Source organism: Oryctolagus cuniculus, chromosome 3, assembly GCF_051225735.1.
Source record: "Oryctolagus cuniculus isolate XC-2025 breed Fujian yellow rabbit chromosome 3, ASM5122573v1, whole genome shotgun sequence".
Classification (NCBI taxonomy): domain Eukaryota; kingdom Metazoa; phylum Chordata; class Mammalia; order Lagomorpha; family Leporidae; genus Oryctolagus; species Oryctolagus cuniculus.
The window spans coordinates 184,349,725-184,371,418 of record NC_142869.1 but is presented as its reverse complement, the minus strand read 5'-3'; the positions used below and the strand labels follow the sequence as shown (position 1 = coordinate 184,371,418).

The window sequence follows — 21,694 nt, the reverse complement described above, 5'->3', positions numbered from 1 at the left end:
GGGAGCAAGGCCTTGGGGTGCCTGACCAGGGTCTCAAGTTCTGGTGAGCAGTTGACGGGAGGTCAGGGCAGTTTTGGGTGGTATTGGAGTTTGAAGGACACAGGCTTGAGGTGTAGTGTTGGGGTGGTGGAGAGGGTCCAAGGGTTGATCTCTGAGCAGTGGGGTGAGCCTTGTGGATTCCAGGCTGAATGTAGACAAGGAGCTTTAGTTAAAGCCCAGATTTCCTGGGAGCTGGGAGTGATTGCCCAGGGTTGAGGTTACCTTCCAGGCACTAGGGCAGAGATTTTTTATTTTTTTTTGAGTAATGATTGATGGCCAGGGATGGAGGAGCAGAGTGGGCACTGACCTGGGCTGATCAGGAGTACTGCCAAGAGGAGTGAGGTGCCAGTTAACTCGGGGCATGAAGGAACCCCAGGGTCCTCCCTGTTGCTCCGAAAGCTGGGGTGGTTGTGTAGAACTGCCTGGGGAGCCTTGTGGGTCCTGTGCAGGGCCCTGAGTCCTTGTGCAGTGCACAGATGAAAGACTGGAAATGCTCACAGGGTCCCTGCTTCCCTTTGGGATCTGAGATTGCTGAGGGGTAGGCAGCTCAGGGGACTCAGTTGTCTTTTAGGCTGAAAGGGAAATTAACTTCTAGTTTCCTTCATCAGAAGTAAGAAAGTAGGCCCAGAGAGGTCAGGTGCTGACCCAAGGTAGTGAGACTGATTTTGAGGAGCCTAGGCCTCCAGAGGAGTGGAGTCTGAGGTTGCCTCCTGCCCTAGCGGACTGCGGGCTGCTGTGTTTGACCTCTGGGCCCCCTCCAGATGTGGAACATGAGAGGGCCATGTATTGGGTTGGGATTTATTTTGTTCAGGGTTTGGAAGTTCATAGGTTGGATGGTGGAAGCCCTGTTCCTGCTGGGGTCTGACACTGCCCCCCAGACCCTGGTCTTCCACTCTTGTTTATTAGGCTCTGAAGAGGAAGTTCCCAAGTGAATGGATCTGAAGGCTGTCTGTGCCCACCCTTTTCTTCCTAGTGTTTTCCAGGTTTAAGAAGACGCACAGTCGTTCCTGAAACAGCTGTGGCTCCAGTGTTACTGGCACCTGGTGGGGGGATTGGAGATGCATGAATGACACAGGTTACTGTGGGTGATTAGGAACAAGGAGGTCTGGAACACTCCTTCATTCCTGCGGCTTGGCTTTCTGCCTCTGAGCACTGGGTCAGGAAGGACCACTTTCACTTTTCTCTGCATAGACTGAGCTGATTCTTCCTTGGAATTTGCCAGTCCCCAACCCCTTGTCCTCAGTGGTACTGATGTCTCCTCTCTCCTGCTGCCACCTCAGTTCTGGGTAACCTCCAACCTGCGGACGCTTAGTTCCCAGACGCCGCAGATTTTTGCTGCCAGTGAGCCAATCTTGAAGTGCACCATGCTGTTTGATTTCATACATTGAACATTCTTGAAATGACAAAACTTGGGGACAGAGAACAAATTAGTGACAGCTGGAGGCTGGATATGGCAAGCAGAGGCTTGCATGTGATTATAGAGGTGACAGTGACAGCTGTGGCAGAGGAGGCTTGTGTGTCGTGGTGGTGGTGGTGGCCGTGTGAGGACAGAGGTGAGGGTGACATCTGTGGTAGAGGAGGCTTGTGTGTGGTGGTGATGGTGGTGGTGGTGGTGGCCATGTGAGGACAGAGGTGACAGTGACAGCTGTGGCAGAGGAGGCTTGTGTGTGTGTGTGGTGGTGGTAGTGGTGGTGGCTGTGTGAGGACAGAGGTGACAGTGACAGCTGTGGCAGAGGAGGCTTGTGTGTGTGGTGGTGGTGGTGGCTGTGTGAGGACAGAGGTGACAGTGACAGATGTGGTAGAGGAGGCTTGTGTGTGTGGTGGTGGTAGTGGTGGTGGTGGCCGTGTGAGGACAGAGGTGAGGGTGACATCTGTGGTAGAGGAGGCTTGTGTGTGGTGGTGGTGGTGGTGGTGGTGGTGGCCATGTGAGGACAGAGGTGACAGTGACAGCTGTGGCAGAGGAGGCTTGTGTGTGTGTGTGGTGGTGGTAGTGGTGGTGGCTGTGTGAGGACAGAGGTGACAGTGACAGCTGTGGTAGAGGAGGCTTGTGTGTGTGGTGGTGGTGGTGGTGGCGGCCGTGTGAGGACAGAGGTGACAGTGACATCTGTGGCAGAGGAGGCTTGTGTGTTGTGGTGGTGGTGGTGGCTGTGTGAGGACAGAGGTGACAGTGACATCTGTGTTAGAGGAGGCTTGTGTGTGTGTGTGTGGTGGTGGTGGTGGTGGCCGTGTGAGGACAGAGGTGACAGTGACGGCTGTGGTAGAGGCTTGTGTGTGTGGTGGTGGTGGTGGTGGTGGTGGTGGCTGTGTGAAGACAGAGGTGACAGTGACAGCTGTGGCAGAGGAGGCTTGTGTGTCGTGGTGGTGGTGGTGGTGGCTGTGTGAGGACAGAGGTGACAGTGACAGCTGTGGCAGAGGAGGCTTGTGTGTGTGTGTGGTGGTGGTGGTGGTGGTGGCCGTGTGAGGACAGAGGTGACAGTGACAGCTGTGGTAGAGGAGGCTTGTGTGGGTGGTGGTGGTGGTGGTGGTGGTGGCCGTGTGAGGACAGAGGTGACAGTGACAGCTGTGGCAGAGGAGGCTTGTGTGTGTGGTGGTGGTGGTGGTGGTGGTGGCCGTGTGAGGACAGAGGTGACAGTGACAGCTGTGGCAGAGGAGGCTTGTGTGTGTGGTGGTGGTGGTGGTGGTGGTGGCCGTGTGAGGACAGAGGTGACAGTGACAGCTGTGGCAGAGGAGGCTTGTGTGTGTGTGTGGTGGTGGTGGTGGTGGTGGCCGTGTGAGGACAGAGGTGACAGTGACAGCTGTGGTAGAGGAGGCTTGTGTGTTGTGGTGGTGGTGGTGGTGGCTGTGTGAGGACAGAGGTGACAGTGACAGCTGTGGTAGAGGAGGCTTGTGTGGGTGGTGGTGGTGGTGGTGGTGGTGGTGGCCGTGTGAGGACAGAGGTGACAGTGACAGCTGTGGTAGAGGCTTGTGTGTGTGTGTGGTGGTGGTGGTGGTGGTGGCCGTGTGAGGACAGAGGTGACAGTGACAGCTGTGGTAGAGGAGGCTTGTGTGGGTGGTGGTGGTGGTGGTGGTGGTGGCTGTGTGAGGACAGAGGTGACAGTGACAGCTGTGGTAGAGGAGGCTTGTGTGGGTGGTGGTGGTGGTGGTGGTGGTGGTGGCCGTGTGAGGACAGAGGTGACAGTGACAGCTGTGGTAGAGGCTTGTGTGTGGTGGTGGTGGTGGTGGTGGTGGCCGTGTGAGGACAGAGGTGACAGTGACAGCTGTGGTTGTTGGGCTTCTGTGTCGTGGCTGCAGCTGTTGTGTGACTGCAGCTGGGATGGAGCGACAGAACTCATCAACACACACAGTCCCACTGTCAGTTTTCTGGATTTGGTCTTGTGCTGTTGTGCTATAGTGGCACAAGCTGTGACACGAGGGAAACTGAATGAAAGGTACACAGAACCTCTGTGTTGTCTCTGTAACGTCCTGTGAAGCTCTTTTTAAAAAGAAAAACTATTTCAAATGCAGAATGACAGACATCGTCCATCTTCTGTTTGCCCCCCCGCCCCCCGCCATGCCCACAATACCTGGGACTGGGCCAGGCCAAAGCCAGCAGCCAGGAATTCCGTCTGGGTCTCCAGTGTGGGTGGCAGGGACCCAGGTACTTGAGCCATCATCTGCTGCCTGTCAAGGAGCACGTTAGTAAGAAACTGGATCAGAAGCAGAGGCGGCTGGGGCCGACATTGTGTCATAACGGGTTAGGCTGCCGCCCTCCACTGCAGCATCCATGTGGGCACCTGTTTGAATCCCAGCTGCTCCACTTCTGATCTGGCTCCCTGTTGGTGAGCTGGGAAAGGCGGCTGAGGATGGCCCAGGTGCTTGGGCGTCTGTATCCTGGGAGAGACCCAGACAAGGCTCCTGGCCCTGTTCAGCTTGGCCCATTCCTGGCCCAAGATGGCCAGGATGGCCCACAGATGTCGCTGTCACCTCTGTCCTCACACAGCCATCACCACCACCACCACGACACAGCAGATCCAGCAGATCAAGGATCTCTCTGTAAGTCTGTCTTTCAAATAAATAAGATAAATCTTTACCAAAAAAAGGCAGCAGAGGCAGGACTCCATCACAGGCATTCCAGTATGGCTGCAGACATCCCAAAAGTGGCTGCTTAACCCACTGTATCACACTGCCCACCCCTGTGTAATTATTTCAAAATACAAATTTTTTTAATGAAACAGAGCTATACACAGCCATATAGATGAATCTTGCAATGTTGAGTCATAGATGGAAGACACAAAAATACTTACAGTAGCCATACAGATGAAGTTCAAAGATACAACCATATCCTGCCGCCCTCCCCCCATAATTAGAAACTTCCTGTCTGTTCCTTGTCTGGCTGCCCTGAGTAGGGTTCTCAGCCCTGTGCTGAAGAACAATGGCCGGCTATCTTGATATGCCTGGTACTGGAGGGATGCTTTCAACATTTCATCATTCAGTATTAGGTTTGTTGTACTATTTTGTAGCTCTCTTGATTGGTTAAGGAAATTCCTTCTTCAAGCAGTGAAGTTTTTCATAATTTAACTTGAATTTTATTAAATAGTTAGGCTCATTTTCTAAAACGGAACAAAAAGATCCATATATACATAGGATACATGTATACATGTATGCTGTAGAGAATGTGAAAGAACTGAGGACCATGGAAGGTGGAACAGTAGTTACCTCCTGGTGGGGAAGCAGTGACTGTGACTTGGAAGTGGCACACAGAGAGCTTTTGTGTCGCTCTGTGTCTGACCTGGGTGTGGGTACCCTGGTGTCCACAGTACAAGAGCACTGAGCTGCGTGGTGTAGACCTCATGTGTCTGACCTGGTTGTGGGAGCCCTGGTGTGCACAGTACGAGAACACTGAGCTGTGTGGTGTAGACCTCGTGTGTCTGACCTGGTTGTGGGAGCCCCGGTGTGCACAGTACAAGAGCACTGAGCTGCGTGGTGTAGACCTCGTGTGTCTGACCTGGGTGTGGGAGCCCCGGTGTGCACAGTACGAGAGCACTGAGCTGCGTGGTGTAGACCTCGTGTGTCTGACCTGGGTGTGGGAGCCCCGGTGTGCACAGTACGAGAGCACTGAGCTGCGTGGTGTAGACCTCGTGTGTCTGACCTGGGTGTGGGTACCCTGGTGTCCACAGTATGAGAACATAGCTGTGTGGTGTAGACCTCGTTGTCTGACCTGGGTGTGGGTACCCTGGTGTCCACAGTATGAGAACATAGCTGTGTGGTGTAGACCTCGTGTGTCTGACCTGGGTGTGGGAGCCCTGGTGTGCACAGTACGAGAACACTGAGCTGCGTGGGTTTCATGCAACTCTGTGTGTGTGTGGAAAGCCATAGGTGAAGTCTAACCTTGAGTAAGAATACTTGTACCTGTGAGGTAGGCAGAGAGAAGCAGAGGACAAGTGACGATCTGAGTGTAATTTGTACTGAATGAGAACAGTTGTGTTTTTCCTGTGACATATAGAGTAAAGCTAAGAAGGCAATAGTGGTCTTAATGAAATTGCTAAAGGCTTAGGGAAATGATTGGTAGAAAAGAGAAGTAACTTAGAAATTAGTAACAGGTGCATGTGATTGCCAGTCAAGAAAACGCACGTCAAAGAAACCCAGTGGCTACAGCGAGTTCTTTGAGGCCACAGAAAGTACAGTCTGTTTAGGAGAGACAGAACCGCAGATCAGGGAAGACCACTTCCTGAGCTGAACAGGGTCAGATTAGCATAGCACAAATGATAGTGGTCCTTGGGCATGAAAAGTGACCGCTTGAACCACTGTCACCCGTTTATCCTCAGGATTAGAATACAGTTAGACAAACCACAAGTGTGTCAGAATCAGTACAACTGCACCATTATAGGGAAAGTGTTGCCCTATTGAAAACTGAATGAAGGTGGCTACTTTAAACCCAACCTATAACCAGACTGTGGTCTCCTTTGTATTGTTTCAACGAGGAACTGAACTTTATCTGATATGTTAGCTGAAAGTGTTGTCATTACCATGCACTTATTCCCTGCAGTTCGTTTTCCTTTATCTTTGTGTCTGGTTTCACCCTGTGCTCCTCTGACCATGTGTTACCACACTGCTTTCTTTTGTTCAGATGGGCCAGTTTTACTACTCAGCCAAAGCTTTTGATGTCCTGGAGAGGCTGGATCCCAACCCTGAATATTGGGAAGGCAAGAGGGGTGCCTGTGTGGGCATTTTCCAGATGATCTTAGCCGGGAGAGAACCCAAGTAAGTAAACAGTTGGGAGATTCTACCCCTAGGCATTTGCTTCCTTGTGAGGGAAAGTAATTCTTATTTATTTATTGGCAGGCAGAGTTAGACAGTGAGAGAGAGAGAGACAGGGAGAAAGGTCTTCCTTCAGTTGGTTCACCCCCCAAGTGGCTGCTGCGGCCAGCGCGCTGCACCAATCTGAAGCCAGGAGCCAGGTGCTTCCTTCTGGTCTCCCATGCGGGTGCAGGGCCCAAGCACTTGGGCCATCCTCCACTGCCCTCCCGGGCCACAGCAGAGAGCTGGACCGGAAGAGGAGCAACCGGGACAGAATCTAGCGCCCCACGTGGGACTAGATCCCGGGTTGCTGGTGCCGCAGGCAAGGATTAGCCTAGTGAGCTGCGGTGCCAGCTGAAAGTAATTCGTTCCTTGCATGATATCTTCTGAAAACTCAAGATCATGATGATTGAGAATGATGAAAAAATTAAGATGTTAAATAGTGCTCTTCTTTTTCAGATGTATTTATTTATTTGAAAGGCAGAGTTACAGAGAAAGAGGGAGGGAGAGACAGAAAGATCTTCCATTCTGTGGTTCAGTCCTCCCATGGCCCCAGTGCTGGAACTGGACCCATCTGAAGCCAGGAGCCAGGAGCTTCTTCCAGGTCCCCCATGTGCTTGCAGAGACCTTGCACTTGGGCGAGCCGCCGCTGCTTTCCCAGGGGCATTAGCTGGGCGCTAGATGGGAAGTGGGGCAGCTGGAACTTGAACCAGCGCCCGTACGGATGCCAGCATCGCAGCTAATGGCTTTACCTGCTATACCACAGCACCAGCCCCAAGATGTTCACCATTCTGTCTGGCCATTTTCCTCCAGAAAGGTTTTATTTTATGGAGTCAAATTACTCTAAAACTTTTTTTTGATATTAAGTATATTTTACAAATCTCAGGCGTAAGAGCAAGCTGTACCGTTGATGACAAATGAATATCATCTGCATCAGCGAAGTCTTTCTCCTCTGTTTTCTTAGTTGACGTGTTCTTGTCTTCCAGTGTAAGCTCAGGAATTAGGAATGGAGTGAATAGGGCTGGTATTGTTTTCCCCTTCTGCCGTCTCATCTTCCAGGAAATACTAACACATTAGAAAACATAGAGTTAAGGGGATGATAGCTCCATTTGAAACAAAAATTAAAACATTTAAAACTGAATTCAGTATTTTTTAAGATTTGTTTATTTATTTTGAAAGAGTTAGAGAGAGAAAGAATCTTCCATTTACTGGTTCACTTCCCAGATGGCCTAAATTCAATATTCGAAAAATACTGTCATTGAATTTATTTGTTACTGGTGTTTAAATAGGAAACATGATAATTTTTTAAGTAAATAATGCATCAAAAATTACTTACTGTGTTGTATCTACTTGTAGTACTCTAAGTTTCATTTGGGGGCCAGCGCTGTGGCGTTAACAGGTGAAGCTGCTACGTACGACGCCAGCATCCATCTGGGCACGAGTTCATGTCTCAGCTGCTCTGTTCTGATTCAGCTCCCTGCTGCTAGTCTGGAAAATGGCCCAAGTGTTCAGGTCCCTGCCACCCGTGTGGGAGACCCGGATGGAGCTCTTGGGCCCTGACTTTTGGGTTAGAAAATAGTTTCATTTGGTTAGGTGAAAAAGGCTGCCTGTAGGGAGATAGAGTAGAAATATAAGAAGACTCTGAGGGAGATGGAGCCATAGGCAGTCACCTGTAGCTCTGGTAAACAATAGGGGAGTTACTATTCATTTCTTAAAATGTAAGTATTAATTTTAATTAAGTTTAGATCACTTAACACATAAATGTTGGGCATTTGCCAAATCTTAGTCCTTAATGCTGTTTTCTTCTGTATTTATTAATATATAACTTTTTTTGAAGAAATCACCCATTCTTCCAGCTTTATAAAATTTTGAAAATGTTGTAGTGAAATCTTGCTTAAGGAGAACTGTAAGACGTACAAATTAAGTGATTTGTTGGCAATAGAGCTAAAATTTGAACTCAGTTTTCTGAACCCAGCTCGTTTTCATGCAGATAAGCCCAGAGAAGGGAGTATTTAGGTCGTCTCACAGAGGACAAGAAGGTGACAGTGTGCAGAGAGATGGCGGCAGGACTTGGGCTGGCGAGGACTTTAGAGCCTGCGTTGCACTGTGCCACTCTGAGGGCCGGGGAGGAGGCACGCTGGACGGACAGTGTGAGGAGCGCTCACGAGTTTGCTGACTCATTCTTCTTTGAAATCTCTTCCTCAGAGAGACCCTCCGAGAAGTCCTCCACTTACTGAGAAGCACAGGCAACACCCAAGTCGAGTACATCATCCGGATCATGAAGAAATGGGCCAAAGAAAACAGAGTGCCTGTCTGAAAGCCCCCGTCCCTGCAGGCCGCCTCCTTCCACTTCCCAGGAGCAAGGGGCGGGGCTCGGGCTGACTGACATTTGCCTTCCTTGCCTCTCCCATCTCAAGGTCAGTGAGTGACTTCCTAGACCCAGCTCCTGGCTGAACAGAGCACTAGTCTACAGCTGTGGCCTGTGTGGCCCTGCCAGCAATAAGACTTTGAGTTTATCCGGTGCCTTTCTCCCAGAGATACGCGGGATGCTCTTACGTAGGCCCCAACTATAAAGAGAACAGCTTTTTCCATGTTAGCGTCTCCTGATGTCTTCTCCTTGCCAGGTGACAAACTGTGATACCCAGGAGTCACCATCGTTCTGTCATCTTGCTCTTGGCCGTCCTGCACATTCTCTCATTGTAGTGGGAATCCCATAAAGGGTTCTGTGGCACGTTTCTGTGTCTCGGGGGGACAGAGGTTGCATGTAGCTGTGTGTTCAAGGGTGGCAGCAAGATCCTTTACCAAACTCTGCAGTCGTAGACACACCGCAGGCTTAGGGTTTCTGTCTCAGCAGCTGAACTGTTGACAGTAACAGCGTGGTGCAGGGGAGCCAGAGGAGACCAGAGCCTTTAGGGAATGAGTGAAGGAGCGAGGCACCTCTGCTGGTCAGGAAGTGGCGGCAGTCCCGCCTCCGTTCCCCGGGGCACTCAGAGGGCTTGTGGGAAAGTGGGATGAAAACCTGATGCAGAAACATCTTCAAATCCATGTAGTGCTTTCGTGATACACATTTTCCAGTAACTTGTGAAGACCTCGTATTTTAATAACCAGGCAGATTATGTTGTTAAAGGTCTCTCCCGAGTCAGCACCAGTTTTGCAAGTCGGCCTCCCAGGATCACACACGTGCAGTGTGGGTGTTTATAGATGAAAGGGTGAACCGTGAGTTGTGTGGAATCCTTTGAGGGACCCCCCAGTGGCAGACTCTGTCCTCAGAATCCAGCCCGTGTTCTGAGCTCTCCCCATGTTAGTCCACTCCACAGCCGAGTTTTCAGAAACCAGACCCACATCTTTTATATATCAGGTTTTTTGCTTCTTTAGTTTAAGGTGCCCATAGTTACAGGTCTAGAAAGTTCGGAGCCATCCCTGGCCAGCAGGGGATGGGTGGGAAGGGAACTGATGGAAAGCTGGGATTCCTGAGGCGCTTCGTTAGTTACTGCCCTTAGCCCCAGAATCCACTCGTGCTTAAGGAGGTGTATGGAGGAGGTGGGAACATGGGAGCCCTAAAGCCTCCGGGGAGAGGGTTAATGGCCAGAGGCAGGCTTGGGGCTCAGTGCTGCTCAGGGGAGTGCCCGCCTGCCTGGCCTCTGTCTCGCACCGTGTCCAGTCAGCTCGGAGCACGGGGAATCAGCTGGCCTGAATGACTACGTTATTGTTCGTATCGCCGAAGCTTCTCTGTTCCCTCGTTATGTCGGCCATAACTGGTTCTCAGCGTCTAGGGTACGAGGTACGTCCCATCTGGGAAGAACCTGCTACAATTTTTTGTTGTTCTTATAATTCTTACCTCATTTGAAACAGTGGGAAACACAGTAGTGGAAAAGACAGATGAACTTCTCAGTAGCTTTTGGCAATGAAATTTGTCTTCCAGTGAACTGCTATGATTTTAAAATTTCCTATACTTGCAAAGCTTTTCCACTGATGGTGATTCATGTTTAAATGAGCTTTTATTGAATTGAGCACTAAAGTTTTTCCCTTACATTTTCCTGTCTTTTGGGAGAAAATATTCCAAAAATAGCAGAATTTTAGACTAATTTTTAAAAGTTTTTAATCTATAGAATTGAGCCAAAATAAAAAAAAAAAAAAAACAATAAAAACTAGCTTAAAGAAAAGTACCATCCAATGTTGTTATTAAGGATAGCTGCTTGTCTTAGACACAGCTTGGGGGAGAGGGAGGCCCAGGCTCCAGAATGGGGTGTAACCTGTGCGCTCTGTAGCAGCAGTGTGCTGTGTATAGTCCTGTACATTACATGCACATGGGAAAGAGCCTTCCACAGCTATTTTTGTACTTCGATTACTACGTTCCATTGTATTCAAATTAAAGTTTGTTTTGTTTTTGTTGGAGTTTGCTCTTGTGTGTGATGACTGCGTGACCTGGGAGTCTCCTTTCGTACCGTACCCAGCCCTTGGGCGCACAAGTTACCCCACAAGGACAGAGTCTCGTGCCACATCCTGCTAGCTTTGGCTCTTTGCTGAGCCGCTGCAACTTCAAAAGTTGTGCAGGAGTTTGTGGGCTGCTGGGAGACGGCCCCCAGGCACTTCCGGCTGGCCTGGCCTCTGTGGGTAGACACAGCTAGCAGACTGCACCTTGGAATCTGCAGGAGGTGGGGGTGCAGGCACAGCACGCGCTGCAGGCCCCCTGGAATGATGCGCTGCTGGACAGCCGGGCAAAGTGCTGTGGCCCACCCAGGTTTTTGTTTTTTTTTTTTTAATTTTTGACAGGCAGAGTGGACACTGAGAGAGAGAGACAGAGAGAAAGGTCTTCCGTTGCCGTTGGTTCACCCTCCAATGGCCACCGCGGCCAGTGCGCTGCGGCCTGCGCACCGCGCTGATCCAATGGCAGGAGCCAGGTACTTATCCTGGTCTTCCACGGGGTGCAGGGCCCAAGCACTTGGGCCATCCTCCACTGCACTCCAGGGCCACAGCAGAGAGCTGGCCTGGAAGAGGGGCAACCAGGACAGAATCTGGAGCCCCGACCAGGACTAGAACCCGGTGTGCCGGCGCCGCAAGGCGGAGGATTAGCCCATTGAGCCGCGGCGCCGGCCCCACCCAGGTTAAGAACAGGCCCCAGGGGCTCCCTGCGGACGGCCTGAGTGCTTGAGCTCCTGCACCTGCGAGGGAGACCTGGATGCAGTTCCTGGCCATTTGGGGAGTTGAACAGTGTGTGCAAGACAGACTCACTCAGTCTCTCTAACCCCCCCTCCCCCGTCTCTCTCCCTACCTCCATCTCTTTCTCCCCTCCCTCTCAGTTTCTTTCTAATTAACTCTTCCAAATAAATAAAATCTTTTTTTTTTTTTTTTTTGACAGGCAGAGTGGACAGTGAGAGAGACAGAGAGAAAGGTCTTCCTTTGCCATTGGTTCACCCTCCAATGGCCGCTGCAGCTGGTGTGCCACGCTGATCCGATGGCAGGAGCCAGGTGCTTCTCCTGGTCTCCCATGGGGTGCAGGGCCCAAGTACTTGGGCCATCCTCCACTGCACTCCCGGGCCACAGCAGAGAGCTGGCCTGGAAGAGGGGCAACCAGGACTAGAACCTGGTGTGCCGGCGCCGCTAGGCGGAGGATTAGCCTATTGAGGTGCGGTGCCAGCCCATAAATAAAATCTTAAAAAAAATAATAATAATAAGGCCGGCCCGCACTGTGTGGGTGGTCCTGATCCAAACCGCACCCCTCGGTCCTGGCCTCAAATACTGGGGGTGGTGCCACTTCCTGGTGGTGAACAGGAAGGGCAGAGCCACAGTCCTGTCCAAGCGTGTGGGCTCTGGGCCTGCAAGGACGCTGGCCTCCACCTCTGAGGCCGGCAGCCAAGTGGGAGCCCAGCCTGTTCTAAAGACTGATATATGAGTCTAGATTAGTCACAAGTCACTGTTGGTCAGATTCGAGCTCCATTATGCAGGATATTTGGCGGGGTCACCAGATTGTTAGTAGAAAACTGGGCAGCCCAGAATTTGAAAAAGAAGAGCTTGCAGGTATAAAGACCAAGCCTACCTGGATAGAGCAGAGTGCAGTGTCGGACAGTGCCTCCGCCTCTGCCCAGGCAGCCAGCAGCTGGGGTCCCCGCAGGCGGCAGCGCCCACGCTGGCCCCTCGCGGGAGAAGCTGTGGGAGGGAGGCTTTGCTGTGGCGGGGCAGGGCCAGTCCCGGCTGGGCTGAAGCCGCGTCCTGCTGGGTTAGTTCTGCTGTTTGTTGACCAGCTAGCAAACAGTTGTATGGCCACTGGGCGGTCTAACAGCTCCCGTGTGGGAAGTTGCCGAGTGCTTGTTCACCGAATAACTAGGTAGTAACTGGCAGAGCGAGGGACTCGCGCACCCTGACCACACTGCGGGCCCCCACCGAATGCCTGTTTTCCTGGGTGCTGAGCTCATGCCAGGAGCCTGGGATGCACGGTCCTGGCTCTTGAGGAACTCAGGCTGAGAGGGACAGAGAACTGAGAGATGAGAAGGTAGTGAGATCGTCCGCATCCACGCGGATGGAGCGCCCTCCCTCGTCTGGGAGAAGCGGTCAGTAAATCTCGAAGGCTGCGCGCTAGGAAGATGTCCAGGTCCCTGCCTGCGTGTGGCTCACACAACATGCGTCCGAGTGCACAAACCAAGGCACTGCTTTCGTCTTCCCGTGGCTTGGGACACTTGAGGAGCTGCAAGCGAGGGGCAGGCATTTGGCTCAGCTTTAAGCTGCTCCTTGCGACACCGGTATGCCGGGCTCACGTTCCACCTCGGTTCCAGTTCCAGCTTCCTGCTAACGTGCATCCCGGAGGCAGCAGGAGGTGATGGATCAACTCCTGAGGTCTCTGCTGTGAGTTCTGGGCTCCTGGCTTCAGCCAGGAGTGAACCAGTGCTGCAATATCCCTCTATGTCTTTCTCTGTGTGTCTGCTTTTCAGATAAAATGAAGACAAATAAATTGTTAAAAACATTTTAAGTTGCAAGCAAGAAAGTAATGTATCATTACAGTAGTAGATACTTTTAGAAAAATTTTATGTATACAAAGGGAGCAAATGTCATGTATTTCATATATATAATTTTGAGAACATGATAGTGCCCTCTTTCCTTTTTTGTTTTAATTTATGCAATGACATACTTTTTTAAAAAAGATTTATTTATTTATTTCAAAGGCAGAGTTACACAGAGAGAGGAGACGCAGAGAGAGAAGGGTGGGGGGGTCTTCCATCTGCTGGTTCATTCCCCAGTTGGCCGCAATGGCCGGAGCTGCACCGATCTGAAGCCAGGAGCCAGGAGCCAGGAGCTCCTTCCGGGTCTCCTACATGAGTGCAGGGGCCCAAGGACTTGGGCCATCTTCCACTGCTTTCTTGGGCCATCCGCAAGGAGCTGGATTGGAAGAGGAGCAGCCAGGACTCGAACCGGCACCAGCACTGCACGCGGATGGGATGCTTGACCTAGTACGCCGCAGCGTGGCCCCAGTCCTGTATGCTTTCTAACGGCTTGTGATTTAGGAGCACACATACTCAAGCTGCTCACTGTGACCTGGGTGAGTAGCAGTCTTCTGTCTCTCCTCTTCATCCCCTGAAATACTTGTACAGTGACGTTTACACGTACTGTATAATAGCGCTCAAACAGAGTGCCTGCCTGGTTAGAGGTCTCGGCACAGTAGAGCAGGAGCCTCGTGGAGTGACTGTAACTGTGACTCCAGACTTCAGAAAACCAGAGTACATGACAGGGCACCAAAATGCCCAGTGTAGACTGTCAGCTTTAAGTGTGTGTGCCCAGTTCCTGCATTTGTGAGCATCAGTCCCATTCTCGGAATGAAGCCTGAATGCCAGCGACACCTCGTGGCTGCTCTGGTGGCTAAAGCCGAGGAGAGGAGAGAAGTGGCCATCCACCCTCAGGCTGACCTTCATGGGTGACAGCTCACACACCTCAGCACCCCCTAGGCCAACCTCAGGTGAGGGCAATGGGCGAAAATGGTGGCTGCATTTTATCTCATTTGTTTAGCATATTTTTGTACAGTCCTGTTTTTATTTGGCTACTTATTATCCCATTGTATTCCAGAAAGGATTTGAGATAAATTACCAAAAAGGGCAGGAGGGTATCAATAAGCTACAGGGGCTTTAAGAATAAAGGAAGCCAAAATAAAGTTAGTACATGGAGATGTAGATCCTAATTAGTAAAGATGGACCAGAAATTCACCTTCCAGCTTCCTAGCAACCACAGCAAAGGGTGAAACACGCAGCACGCGGATTCGTAGTCTCTGTGTGAATGGACTCCCGGAGGTGGGGGGAAGGTGACTTTGCATCCTCGGATCTTTGTGAGTTTCTGAATTAGATTTTCTGCTCTAGAATTATATATAACTATAGGCTTAACTGTTTTTTAAAGACAATCAGTTGTTCTAAATACGACATGTCTTGCCTGCTGAAAGATGCGTGGACAGGTAAGTACTTGCCTTCTGTTGCAGGATTCCGTGTGAACGTGGGGTCAGTTGTGCTGCCCGGTGCCGGCCGTGATGGTCGCGCTGAGACCCGTCATTCGAGTGTGAAAGGCTGTCAGCAATTAGGGTGGGAATGTAGGCAACAGCCGTGTAAGTAACAGATTGAAGGGTGCTGTGAAAGCAGTGAAGTACTGGCACAGTAGCTTGGACTTCTCCTGAGGACGTTCCCAGGGCCAGAAGCCTGGAGGAGGTTAAATAAAAAAGGCCACATGGGAGAAGTGAGCCTTGGGCTGCAGCCTGAAATCCAGCATTGAATAGGCGGAAAGTAAGTACATCACCTCTTAGGAAGGCAGCCGCGTAAGTGAAGCGTGAGTGATATTTGTGGATGCTTAATCTGAATTCCGCCTGCATCTAGTTTCATGTGGAGAGTATATGACCTTTCTCGTAGGTCTCTCACATGGTGACTCAGCAGTTCCATTCTCAGGTGCGTGCCTGAGAGACACTGCTGTTGGCAGCAGTGGATGAGTAAGCTGGGGTAAAGTCGCCATGGAGTGTTCCAGAGGAGAGGCCTCTTGCGACAAGGTAGATGAATCTTATAAACTACTGAAATATACATATAAACTCAAAGACAGAAAGATGAACACAGAAGTCAGGGTGGTGTGTGTGTGCGGAGGGGTGTTCAGTGGTTAAGACCCCCCACGTATCACTCGGAGTGCCTGGGCTCCAAGCCAGTTCCGGCTCCTGACTCCAGTTTCCTGCTGTGAACCCCAGGAGGCAGAGGGAATGGCTCTCCTTCACGGGCACTCAGGGAGTGAGCCGGTGGATGGGCGTTGTGTCTGTCTGTCTTTTCCTCTCTCTCTCTCTTTGCTTCTCAAATAAATACTAAAGAAAACTCAGGGTGGTAGTTAGCAAGAGGAGGAGGCAGGGGCTGGGCCAGGGAGGACACACAGATAAACATGTTCTTGTCAGTTTTTATGTGGGCGTGAATCTCAGGGTGATTCCTTAAAATGCTAAATACGTGTACTACCAAAGATAAACTGTTTAAATAAGAGAACCCAGGAGAGGCATTTGGTGTTACAGTTAGGTCGTCACTCAGGACACCCTCATCCACATCAGCGTCTGGTGAGTCCCAGCTCCTCCACTTCCAAACCAGCCTCCTGCTCTCCACCTGGGAGGCGGTGGGTGACAGCTCAAGTGGCCCAGACCTGGTTGTTGCAGGCATCTGGGGAGTGAACCAGTAGACACAAGATACCTATCTGTCTGTCTCTGTCTATGCCTTTCTCATAAATCAAAAATAAATACATGGGGCCGGCACCGTGGCTCACTAGGTTAATCCTCTGCCTGCAGCACCGGCATCCCACATGGGCGTCAGGTTCTGGTCCCGGTTGCCCCTCTTCCAGTCCAGCTCTCTGCTGTGGCCCGGGAGTGCAGTGGAGGATGGCCCAAGTGCTTGGGCCCCTGGACCCACATGGGAGACCAGGAGGAAGCACCTGGCTCCTGGCTTCGGATTGGTGCAGTGCACCGGCTGTAGTGGCCATTTTGGGGGTGAACCAACTGAAAAGGAAGACCTTTCTCTCTGTCTCTCTCACTCACTGTCTAACTCTGCCTGTCAAAAAAAAAAAAAAAAAAAAAAAAAACAACAAACCCCCCCACCCCCCCCACACACACAAAAACTAAGAATTAAAAAGAAATGAAAGAGGACCAATGTTGAGAATGTATCTTGAACCAAAGATTATGGCCTGTGCAATCGTGTGTAACTGAAGTGAAACAAAACAAAACACAGAAGTGTATGCCAGGAAGGCAATGCTCCCACGTGCAAACATCCATATTCAAGTGGTAGAACTGGGCAGTTACACATTCCTTCTTTCTGCTTTTTCCAGTTTTTTTTTTTTTTTTTTTTTTTTTAACAAGCCGAGTTACACAGAGAGAGAGAGGCAGAGAGAGAGAGTGCGGGTACAGGGACCCAAGCACTTGGGCCATCCTCCACTGCCTTCCCGGGCCACAGCAGAGAGCTGGACTGCAAGAGGAGCAATCAGGACTAGAACCTGGCGCCCCGACCGGGACTAGAACTTGGGGTGCCGGTGCCGCAGGCGGAGGATTAGCCTAGTGAGCTGCAGCGCCAGCCATGCTTTTTCCAATTTTTCTACAATGAGTGTGAATTACTTGTATTTTCAGAAAACTACCTTTAAAATAAACCTAAAATCTTTTTCAAATGGAAGAAATGTGCTTGAGTCCAGCCGTGGACCCCTGCTCTCTGCCAGTGCGGATGTGGGAAGCAGCAAATCTCAAGCGGTGAGGGGTCTGCCACCCGTGTGGCAGTTTTCTCCCAACAGGACAATCTCTTCATATCACCCAGCGCCCAGTCTTCATTTGCAATCCCCCCACGTGCTCTCCATTGGTTTACTGGAATTAGCTGTTGGATCCCTTGCTGTTATATTTTTAATGGACAGCAAGAACTGAACCCAGGCACTCTGCTGTGGGATCCAGGCATGTTAACTTCAAGGTCTCTCTCAGGACCCTCCGTGCTGTTGCCTGGAGTGGCTGTACTTGTAATGGAGTTGCTTTAAGAAGATTTATTTAGGGGCCGGCGCCATGGCACATAGGTTGATCCTCTGCCTGCATCACTGGCATCCCATATGGGTGCCGATTTGAGTCCTGGCTGCTCTACTTCTGATCCAGCTCTCTGCTATGGCCTGGGAAAGCAGTGGAAGATGGCCCAAGTCCTTGGGCCCTTGCACCCGCGTGAGAGACAAAAATTTATTTAAAAATGTTTTTCTTTATTTATTTGAAAAAACATGTTAGAGAGAGGGAGAGAGAGATCTTCCATCTGCTGGGTCACTCCCCAGATGGCTGCCACTCCATCCAGGTCTTCATGAGGATGCAGGGTCCCAAGGACTTGAGCCATCTGCTGCTGCTTCCCCAGGAGCGTTCGCAGGGAGCTGGATCAGAAGTGGAGCAGCTGGGACTCAAACCTGTGCTCATATATGATGCAGGCGTCTTGGGCAGTGGTTAAAGCCACCAGGCCACCATGCCGGCCCCTAGTAATGGATCTTGTTGTGCCCACCTTGTGAAGCCATCTCTGTAGCCACCCTTGTGAACTTGCAACGCACCCCTGTGCTCTCTGGTCGCTTCCTTGCTCTGTGACGTTAAGTTTTCTCCAGCTCCTATTGTCCCTTTTCTTTTTCTTTTTTAAAGATTTATTTATTTATTTGAAAGTCAGAGAAGGAGATGGAGAGAGAGAGAGAGAGGTCTTCCATCCGCTGGTTCACTCCCCAAATGGCTGCAATGGCCAGAGCCGGGCCGATCCAAAGCCAGGAGCCAGGAACTTCTTCCAGGTCTCCCACGTGGGTGCAGGGGCCCAAGCACTTGGCCATCCTCTGTTTTCCCAGGCCATGGCAGAGAGCTGGATCGGAAGTGGAGCAGCGGGACCGGAACCAGCACCCATGTGGGATGCCGGCACTACAGGCGGCAGCTTGACCGCTGTGCCACAGCACAGGCCCCCGTTGTTGGTTTTCTATCGCAAATGTGGAGTCATTCATTCTGAGGAAATGCAAGGGTTCCTGCTGCATTTCAGATGTTTCTTACATCTACCCTTCCTTCTCTCACTAAAGCCCTTGCACATAGGAATCCGTGCCCCAGGGAAGAACTGACACATTTTTGTGTGAACAGATGTGAAGAGGTAGCCAAGCCCGTGAGAAATTTAAGACATGCAACTCCGAATGTTTCACTTATCAGTTGGTCAAATATTAAAGCTTAGAAAATGACAGGGTGGGAAGGAAGCCGTCACGCACCAATCGTGAAATGGTGAATACTTTCAGGCTGTGTCCCTTACCTGAAATGCCTGGGACCACAAGTGTTTTCAGTCTCCCACATTCTGGAATATTTGCCTGTACTTAATGAGAAATACTAGGGAGAGGACCTGGATCTACCAAGACACTCATTTATGTCTTACATGTACTAGGGGCTCCGAGAAGTTCACAAAACACTTGCGTTACTAAGCTCTTGGAGGTTCCCTCATGCGCCTTGTAGGCACCCGTGTTTGCTGCGACCATCGAGTGAAGTAGCCGTGGAATTTTCCACCGTGTCGTGAGGGCTCTCGACTTCGCATTTTCACATCGAGGGTGCTCTACCTGTACTAGCTTTGCTCAGGATGCAGCTTGGCGAGTGTTTCAGTGTAGATGTTCTTTGATCTGTCATTTCCAGTTGTAACTGGAAACTTGCTTAAAGACGTGCACAAGGCCGATGCCTTACATATTGTTCGTAGTGTTTACTGTAAAGGGGAACAACATGAATGATTGCTCACAAGTATAATTCTAGCACCTACCATGGAGTATAGCAGGGACTCAGAACATCCACCAGCAAGATGTTGGTTAAGTAAATGTAGGTACATCTACACAATATAATACTTTGCAGTCATTACAGATCGGTGAGGGGGATGGGCATTTGGTAAGCAGGTAACACAGCACTGGGGTACCCACAGCGCATACTGAAGTGGTCAAGTCACAGCTCCACTTGCGGCTCCAGCTTCATGGTCACGCACACCCTGGGAGGCAGCAGGCAGTGGCTCATGGAGTTGAGTCCCTGCCTTCTGGGAGACCAGATGGAGTTCCGGAGTCCTGTCCTGTTGTTGCAGACATTTAGGGAGAGATTCCTCTCTCTCTCTCTCTCTCTCTCTCTCTCTCTCTCTCTCTCTGTGTTCTCTCTCTGCCTTTCTCATAAGTAATTTTTTTAAAGTGGCGAAGTAGACTTACATTCCATGGCTATTGAAGGCACAATACTGTTCTCCCTAGGATGTCCATATCCGAGTTCCCAGAACCTGCAGGTGTGTGTGCTGATGTGTCAAAGGGTAGAATTAAGGTTGCAGATAACCCTCAAGTTGCTAATCGCTTGCCTTAAAATAGGGCGATTATCCGGATTGTCCAGTTGGTCCCAGTGTAATCACAGAGGCCCTTCCAGGTGGAAGCGGAGGACAGAGGAGCTGGCTGCCCACAGCAATGCAGCCCGCCTGCAGGCTTGGAAGGTGGACGCAGACAGCCAGGAGCCAAGCGGTGTGCGCCCCGTCTAGAGCCGGAAAGGGCAGGGAAGCAGCTTCTCCCCAGAGCCCCCCGCAAGGAAGGCAGCCGGCAGCAGCTTGACGGGAGCACGTTTAGATCCATTTTCAGGCTTCTGACCCGCAGAACTGCAAAATGGATTTGTGTCGTCATCAAGTTTGTGTTTACCTGTTACAGCAATAATAGGAAACTAACATAATGTAGACATATTTATAAGACACATTGTTGAATGTTTTAAAAAGGTTACAAAATGATATTTCAGTTTGTTAAAGTTTTAACGAGTCCTCCAGACTTCACCGGCTCTGAACTTAATCCCAAGTGTAACGGTGTTGAGGGACACGGCCATCTGGGAGACCTTGAAGTCTTGAGGGCTCAGGATCGGTTAAAGGAGTGGCTCCCCTCTCAGCTGTCCTCCTGCCCTCCGCCGTGGGAGGTGAGCGTGCAGCAAGAAGCAGGGACCTTGATCTTGCGTTCCTCAGTCTCCAGCGCTGGCAGAGTACATTGCCTTTGTTTATAAATTACCCAGGTGGGGGCCGGCACTGTGGTATACCGGGTAAAGCCTGCAGCACCAGCATCCCTTATGGGTGCCAGTTCAAGTCCCAGCTGCTCCACTTCCCATCCAGTTCCCTGCTGATGTGTCTGGGAAGGCAGTGGAAGATGGCCAAGTCCTTGGGCCCCTCCACCCACGTGGAGACTAGGAAGAAGCTTCTGGCTCCTGGCTTTGGATGGGCCCAGCTCCAGCTGTTGTGGCCATTTGGGGAGTGAACCAGCACATGGAAGACCTCTCTCTGTCTCTCTCTCTCTAACTCTGCCTTTCAAATAAAGAAATAAATCTTTAAAAATGGGTAGATAAATGACCTGGTCTCAGGTATTCTATTCCAACACAAAATAGACCAAGACAGCAGTGGACCTGTCTGTGTGTAGGCGCAGAGAGATACCAAGAAGGATGCTCATTAAAAGTTAAGTTAGACCTTTATTAACAGTAACAGGAAAATACGGTTTTTTTTTTTTTTCCTTTTCATAGATTAAAAAAAAAATCCAAAAACTTGGATCAGGTGGTTAGTGTGGGGCAAGGGGCCACGGAGGAAATGACCACCAGGTGGGCCTGTGGATCCACTGAAACCAGAGTAAGAGGGACTGGGTCAGGACTGCATTTATCAGCTGTCCCCACTTACCCAAGAAGGGGCCATTATCCCATTCTGGGTCTCTGGGTCCTCAAAAGGGCTGGGTATCCCTCACTGTCATAGGACCTTTTGAAAAAAAAAAAAAACTGGTAAAAATACAAGCCATTAAAATATAAGTATATGGCGGTCATTACCGGATTGTATATGTTTGTCAAAGTCCAGAATTGTACCTTTAAAATCTGGGTTTTGTGTAATAAAAGCAGCGTTTTAGAGCAGACGTCTGGGTGAGCCACTGGGCTGGCAGTGAGACCCCAGGGGTGCACATCCAGGCGTCTACATCCAGCGCTGGCCTGGCTCCTGCCCCAGCTTCCTCTTCATGCAGACCCTGAGGTGCGCAGCGATGGCTCAAGTCACTGGGTTCCTGCCACCCCCACAGGAGACCTGGATCGAGTTCCTGACTCCCAGCTTCCCGCTGCCCAGCTCTCGCTGCTGTGGGCATTCGGGGAGTCGCTGAGTGGATGGGAGTTCCTTCTGTCTACCTGTTTGCCTGTCATAAATAAAAGCCAGAAACAACAACAACAAAAAAGAATCCCAGGTTTCAGTTCTTGTTCACTATCTTCCCAACTACTGTTCAGAGACTGGAATCAGCCCTGGGATTCTAGAGATGGGACTAACGCCTCTGGCAGGAGGAGTTGGGCATAAGTTGTAAACAAACAATCAAAAGCCAGAACCATAAATCACATTGGACTTTGCTGTAGCAAGTTTGGATTCTATAA

At 50.6% G+C, this 21,694-nt stretch overlaps 1 protein-coding gene across 11 annotated transcripts in view; it reads left to right on the top strand.

The window, feature by feature from the left end:
* IFT56 (intraflagellar transport 56) overlaps window positions 1–10,710 on the top strand; it is an 83,641-nt gene extending 72,931 nt beyond the window's left edge. For 10 of the 11 annotated variants that reach the window (XR_016231846.1, XM_089329686.1, XM_017338039.4 and 7 more), the window contains 2 exons: window positions 6,146–6,279; window positions 8,521–10,710. Coding sequence is in view for 10 of the 11 variants with exons in the window: in XM_089329686.1 (XP_089185812.1) it covers window positions 6,146–6,279; window positions 8,521–8,632 (246 nt within the window). In the remaining variant the exon portion in view is untranslated. The remainder of the gene's footprint in view (window positions 1–6,145; window positions 6,280–8,520) is intronic. The other variant, XM_089329683.1, reaches the window with a different exon arrangement.
* Window positions 10,711–21,694: the final 10,984 nt, after the last annotated feature.